This window comes from Terrapene carolina, unplaced genomic scaffold (genome assembly GCF_002925995.2).
Source record: "Terrapene carolina triunguis isolate 2854851 unplaced genomic scaffold, T_m_triunguis-2.0 Scaffold194, whole genome shotgun sequence".
Lineage (NCBI taxonomy): Eukaryota > Metazoa > Chordata > Testudines > Emydidae > Terrapene > Terrapene triunguis.
Genome location: NW_020664545.1, coordinates 3,875,758 through 3,882,282, shown reverse-complemented (window position 1 = coordinate 3,882,282; position 6,525 = coordinate 3,875,758). Strand labels below are relative to the sequence as shown.

General features: G+C 56.9%; 1 protein-coding gene across 1 annotated transcript; it reads right to left on the bottom strand.

The window, feature by feature from the left end:
* Positions 1-763: 763 nt before the first annotated feature.
* Positions 764-6,277, bottom strand: LOC112125776 (CTD small phosphatase-like protein 3). The gene is made up of 10 exons (XM_026655051.1): positions 6,115-6,277; positions 5,834-5,968; positions 5,333-5,447; positions 5,125-5,230; positions 4,854-4,940; positions 4,156-4,218; positions 3,618-3,697; positions 3,410-3,536; positions 1,421-1,516; positions 764-826 (listed from the first exon to the last, which is right to left on the bottom strand). Exons 1-10 carry the CDS (start codon positions 6,275-6,277, stop codon positions 764-766), a joined length of 1,035 nt encoding a protein of 344 aa, XP_026510836.1.
* Between the last annotated feature and the right edge of the window lie 248 nt (positions 6,278-6,525).

Sequence of the window (6,525 nt, the reverse complement as noted above, 5' to 3'; positions counted from 1 at the left end):
TTTAAACTGTTCTAAGGACACAGGTTTCAAAGCCAATACAAACAGCCCAACTTAATACAAAGGCAACAATAGAATTTAAGTGGAGTTTACCTTCAGCCATTTGCATTTCTCTCAGCTCAGAGGCTGATCAGTTTCAACTTTTGTTTCTAGTCTGTTTCACTTTCAGGTTCTCATGCACTGGGAACTTGCTGCAATGCTTGGGTTGCAAAGGCCTGCAGGGAAGTTGTTGCTTTAGAAGGAGACAAAGGCAGATTCCCTCTGCAGTTTGAAGAGCACTGAGTAAGTAAAGGGGAAGCTTTCAAAGGGTCTTTGTTTGGGTTAATATACACCCCCCCTCCCCAAGATTTTCTTAATTAACTTGAGTCCAGGTGCCCATCTGGGACACATTTAAGTGTCCTGATTTGTCAGAGGGCGGGTGGAAAAAAATCAGCCCCCTTTAAGAGGTTCTCAAGTTGGATCCTCAAAATTGAGGTACTCAAAGGCACTAGTTACTTCTGAACTGTAGATCTTGAAAGTTGGGGGTCAGATTTGGATTTCCCCTGTAGGAAGCTGCCCTCTGTGCTCACGTTGGGTTGCCAAGCTCCGTTTTCCCAGCTGGTTGTACGTGGAGAAGGAGAGCGTAGGTAGGAGCTAAAGTTTGTGCTGTTGCTGACTGGAACCAGGCAGCAGTGCTGCACTTTGCGACTGGGACGTTTGAGAGCAGCCCATCAGGACAGACTTCTGGGAAGGGGTTTTCCCTCTACACTCAGGCCCTGGGCAGACATCAATCCACAGCCAGTAGCCTGCAGAGACGGTATTTCCTCCGGATTTCAGTGCGGACGTCACCCTGTGGAAGAGGGATTTCAAAGGTTATAGCTCAGGGGGGCAGTGCTTAATTCGTGCCAGGGCTCAGCCCTGGCACCTCTGGGCCTGGCAGTTCATAGCCCCGGCACCTCTTTCATCACAAGTTAAGCACAGCAGGTGGAGTGTGCAACACTCACAAGGATCCCCCACAAGGCAGGGGAGACTGAGACCACCTGCTCCTGCTCGAGTAACTCTGCCAACAGGTTGTCCTCCTTCAGTGGACTAGCCCCCCGGGGGGGGTGGGGGGGGAGAGAAGATGTGGCATGTTCTGCCATTGCATTACTGGGGCATTATTTCCTAAGCAGATGAACTGCACCATGGACTCCTGAGGCTGATAGAAGCTGATCCTGCCATGTTATTGGTAGATCAATAACCCTAGATTTGCTCAGCGGAGTGGCACCATGTCACTGTTCAGCTGGGGGCCTGTCTCCATAGAAACAGGGCACATCTGAGCCTCGAGGCACAAGGAGGGGCAATGCCCATGAAAGGCGAGAACGGCCGAGATCCCATCTAGCCCCTTCGTCAGCCGCGTTAGAGGGATATTGACCGAGCTGGCTCAGCGCGCTCGTCTCCTTACCGCTTGGCTGAGCTTCCCCAGCAGCGGGAGGACGCGCAGCAACTCCTCATCCTGGCGGTCTCCCAGCCAGCCGGGGATCGGGACCCAGTTGGAAATCTGCAGAGAGGGAAGCAGCGTCGGCTGTGCAAGAACCAGTCAGTCCCACCAGCCAGGCCGCAGTTAGCCAGGGGAACGCTGAGAGGTTGGAGATCCAGGGGCAGGAGTGGAGAGAATGTACCCTGAGGTGCAGGGCTGGAAGGAACCTCAGGAGGTCATCAAGTCCAACCCGCCTGCACTGAGGCAGGACAAAGTCAACCTAAACCATCCCGGACGGGTGTTCGTCTAACCAGTTACACCTCCACTGACAGGGATGCCACCACCGCCCTTGGAAGCCTTGCAGGACCCATTAGATGCACCCTCCCCATTGAACAGCAAGTCACTGATAACTTGGGTATCAGTTGCGCACCAACCATTAGCAATTTCCTCTTGATTGCATTTCCCAGGTTTGAGAGTTTCAGGTGAGACGGTCAAAAGACACACACCCACACCCAAGATCGCCACATCTATTCCTTCCCCCCCATCCACTAGGCCAGTAACCCCATCAAACGAGGGCATTAGGTTGGTTTGGTAGGATTGGTTCTGGACAGATCCAGGCTGACTATTATCCTCCATGTGCTCACAAACAGATTGTTTAGAATTTGGTTCCGGTATCTTTCCGGGGAGTGAAGTGAGGCGGAGTGGTCTAGAACTTCCTGGGTCCTCTTTGTACGCCAGTCCTCCGAGATCTCACCCATCCTCCAGGAGTCCTCAGAGAGAATTGCCAACGGTTCTCAGATTGCTTCAGCTAGTTCTTTAAGGACCCTAGAGTGAATTTCATCAGGCCCTGCCAATGTGAACGTAGCTACCTATTCTTTAGCTGGCTCTTTACCCATGTGACTTGTGTTCCTTCCCCATTTGTTGTTGGTACAGTATGTTAATTGTGCAGCGTTAACCATCTGATCAAAATGCACCTTTCTAGCCAAGAAAGAAACAAAATAGGCATTAAACAAACACCTCCATCTTCTTGAGGTCGTCCCTTATTAGCTGTGCTTCCCCGCTAAGTGGGCCACGCTTTCCTTTGTCTTTCTCCTGCTCCTAGTGTATTTATAGAACTTGGTATGTCCCTTGCTAGGGGACACGCAGTTTGGGAATTAGCCTGTCGCACTTGGTCTGGACTCTTCTTCAGCCATTTGTCCATGTTTGTTTTTCGTAGGATTCCTTTTTGGTTTTCAGCTCATTAAACAGCTTCTGATGAAGCCATAGTGGCCTCTTTCTGGACTGGACGTGCTCTGCAGAGCTAGGCTGGGTGGGAACCTGCCTCCAAAATCCTGCTTTCTCCTGTGTTTATCCCCACTTGCTCTGCAAAGCCCCATTCCCACAAAAGGGGATAGTCAGCACAATGGTCAGGCATGACCGTATACAGGCAAACACCCCCAGCAGGACCTCAGCTGAGAAGGGTACAGGGTTAGGATCAAGCACGGGAGACCCTGGTCTAAAGGACCCAACCTCTTGTGGTCTCTAATGCCCCTGGCACTTGGGGTGTTTGCTTTCAGGGGAATGCCAGAGAGGCAGAGTGTAGAATCCAGCCAGGATGCTGGGGCAATCATACATGGGACAATTCTTACCTTCAGCAGCCTAGCCTTGCTGGGTATTGTTTAGCTGCTGCATCACACCCCAGAAGTGGCTGCATTCCAGCAGCAGGGGGTGCGACTGTTTGCAAAGCACCATAGGAACCTCGGGGATGAAAGGGGCTAAAATGACCCTTTTGTGCTTTTGACGGGAAGCACCCCTCACCTATGCCCCGTAACACATTGCTCCCCTCGGGAGGTGTGTGTGGGGGGGTAGGTCTCTGACCCGCTGCATGGCACCGGATGGGGGTGAGCAGGCAGAGGGTCAAATTGCCTTCGGAGATCTCACCCCCATCCTGTGCAGGCAGAGCAATTCCAGCTGCATCCAACACCCCCCAGTTACCTGGTAAGGGAATCCTTGGAGGGAATCATCCAGGGCCACTGTCCTGGCCAGGTCTCTCTCCAGGATGGAGAGGTCCTTCACATAGTAACCCTGCTCGCAGAGGCAGTCCTGTTGATAGAGGCGGTGCCTGGGAGGGAGAGGCCAGGGCAGGATAAGAAGCCGAGCAGGGGCAGGGAGGAGACATGCGCCTCTTGCCTGGGACAATCACCTGATCAGCTTCTTCTGAGGGTCCAAGACATCCAGGATCTTCTCTGTGTAGTCCTGCTTCGCGGTGGTGAAGACAAAGATCTGGGGAGAGCATGCGAGCAGGGCTTGGGAGCGGCTCCCCCACGGCCGTGTCTGAGCAGCTCCCAGACACAAGTGGTGTTTGCCCCAAATCACTCCCCACCCCCATCCTCAACCCTCCTCCCTCAGGAGCATCACCGGCTGTTACCAGCGGGGAGCCAGAGGTATGGGGAGATGAACTGACCTGGTCACACAGGGACCCAGTGGCAGAGAGGGGGTTGACCCTGGGACCCAGTGATTCCAGAGATCTCTTCAGTCCAGAGATGAACCCCCAGCCGGCCTCCCCTCACCACCCATCCAGACAAGCCCACGGGCCTCCGAATTCAAGCCTGGCTTTGGATCTGGATTCTGCAGCTGGGTCCTCTCCCTATCGCAGATGTCTCAGCTCCCTTACGCCTCCCCCCTGCCCCCCATGCAGCGCCCTGGGTCTCAGAGAGGGAGGCCATGGGCCCAGCAGGTACCTCGTAGGCTTTGGAGAGGGTTTCCAGGAACTCCTGCACGTGGGGGCGCAGCTTCATATAAACCTCAAGGAAACCAGGGGGCAGGAAGCAGGGATCAGTATTAATAGGTCCAGCCTCCATCCCTTGCACTGCACCTCCCTCTTCTCCCCCCCCCCCCAAAAAAAACCCTCTCCAGCAACGGCTTCTCATTCAGCACTGGAGACGGACGAGGCAGCGAATCAGCTCAAAGGCCCATCTAGCTGCAGATCGGGTCTCCAAGAGCAGCTGTCTCCAGACACTCCGGAGGATGGAGCAGCTCCTTGGTGTGCAGGATAAGCCTACTCCTTCCTGACCCCCCCTGCAGGCTCAGCTTGTGCCCTGAAGCATGAGGATCAGTAGCTCTTGCCATTTGGATTTTAGCCACTGCAACTATAGATGAAAAGTGAATCTTCTCCCCCCACTTCCCAGTGGCCAGGAAAGGCCACAGAGTCTGATCAGCACAGGAGGGCTGCAGGAAAGGACAGAGGAGGGAAGGCCAGGTTAACAACACAGCTCTCAATCCCCATCTAGTGGGCAGACCAGGGACGTGTTGAGGAATGGGCCAATTTCCCCACTACTTTCCTCACTGCCACCTCCAAGGGCGATAAGCCCCTCCGGCTGCCCCCCTCCCAAAAAAATCACCCCCCCAGGCTCCTCGGCGGCCCCTGCCAGGCACTAACCCGATAAGCGTCCCCCTGGAAGTCTGTGAGGAAGGTGCAGTCGGCGTCCTGGCTGGATGTCAGGGAGCAACAGACCAGGATCCCCTCCTACAAGCAGGGAACACGGAGCTACTTTTAGCACCTTCACCACATGCGAGGCCCCCCCGGCAGCCCCCCGAGCTGGCGCAGCAGCCAGGATGCCCTGTACGGTGGTGCCAGGCCCACGGGGAGGGGGAAGGATTTGGTTATTTTAGGACGTGCCTGATCCCTGCAGAGACACCCCCCGGCTCACCAGCTCCAGGACCAGGGTGCTCTCAGGGGTGCTGCGGGTCTTGATGGGGGTTTCTTTCCTGGGGGGCTTCTGGCTGGACCTGGGGGGCAGGGTCTTGTGGACGAAGCTGGATGGGTGGGGAAGCAGAGAAAGGGGATTGGAGCTTCAGGGGTACAGTCACCCCCCCACACACACACCCCAGCCCAGGGACAGCGAGCGCCGTACTCACGGGCTCAAGATACCGCTTTCCTCTGGCTCATCCCGCGGGAGGTCCCCGAAGTACACAACTCCCCCCGTGGGCTGAGCTCTGGGCTTCCCTCTCTGCACCAGGGGGCTCTCTGGCTCTGGAGGGACAAAGGCCTGGCTTCAAGATGGCGCCCGTCTCAATGGGGCCAAACTAGGACTTTGGGGCACCCAACAGGGCAGCGCCCAAGGAAACATGCCAGGGCCCAGAGCCTGCAAGCCAGGGCTGAGGGGACCCAGTCCAGTCAATGCCCATGCAGCACAAACCCTAAATCCCCAGGGTGACCGGCAATGGCCCCCCCAGACAGCTCAGTGGGGGGCCGAACCCTGGACCTCCCCACACTCAGCTGCTGCCTGAGGGCTCCTGGACGGCAGGCAGTGCCCGAGCCCCCTTGCTGGGGCAACCGGCCTCACGCACCAGCCCCCGAGGCAGGGCATGGGAGCGCCCGGTCGTCAGGGGTCCAGCAATTCAGCCAGCCTCACTTACCCTCCGCGCCCAGGGGAGAGAAGCAGACGACGCCCAGGGGTGGGATCTGGAGGGAAGCCGCCTTGCTTGCTGGGCTGGATGGACACTGTTCGAAATGCACCTTCATGGCCCTTCCCATCAGTGGGGATACGGGCTCTGCGGGAGGCAAAGGGGGCAGGCGGTTACGGCCCATAGGAAGGGGGGGGGGGACCCACAGAGTCAGCACGAGGCACCAGCTCTGAAAGGTGCTGGGCACTCAACGCACCTGGGACACCATCCCTCCCCAGCCTGAGCCCCCTCACCTGTAGGGCCGTCCTCTTGCCAGCCTCTCCACCGGCTCTTCCCCCCTCTGGGGGCACTCGCCTTCTGAGCTGGGGGTCCCAGATCCTCCACGTCGCCAGTGGTCTCCCTGGGGCTGAAGGGCTTCTTCACCCGGGGCGTGATCTTACCCGAGCGCAGCATCATGGTGCGGACGGGCAGCTGGGGGCGGTGGAGGAGACAGAAGCACCCAGACCCTTCAAACAACCCACCCCGCGTTGTTCGTGTGATGGCTGCCCCAGATAGAAGGGGGTCACACAGCCCTAGTGCCAGCCTATATGACCGGTAAAGTCACTTTGGTATCAGTCCATCCCCAGCAGCCACATCTGCTCCAGCCTCTGTGCCGCGCCCCCTGGTGGACACAAACACGGCTTTGATTTGCTATCAGCCTGCCC

Excerpts from the sequence above, each read along its gene's own strand:
- LOC112125776 (XM_026655051.1), bottom strand. The coding sequence starts at position 6,277 with ATGATGCTGCGCTCGGGTAAGATCACGCCCCGGGTGAAGAAGCCCTTC. Across the intron at positions 5,448-5,833 it reads CTCTCCCCTGGGCGCGGAGG|AGCCAGAGAGCCCCCTGGTG; the intron begins GTAAGTGAGGCT and ends TTGTCCCTCCAG. Across the intron at positions 4,219-4,853 it reads TCCAGGGGGACGCTTATCGG|GTTTATATGAAGCTGCGCCC; the intron begins GTTAGTGCCTGG and ends GGTTTCCTTGAG.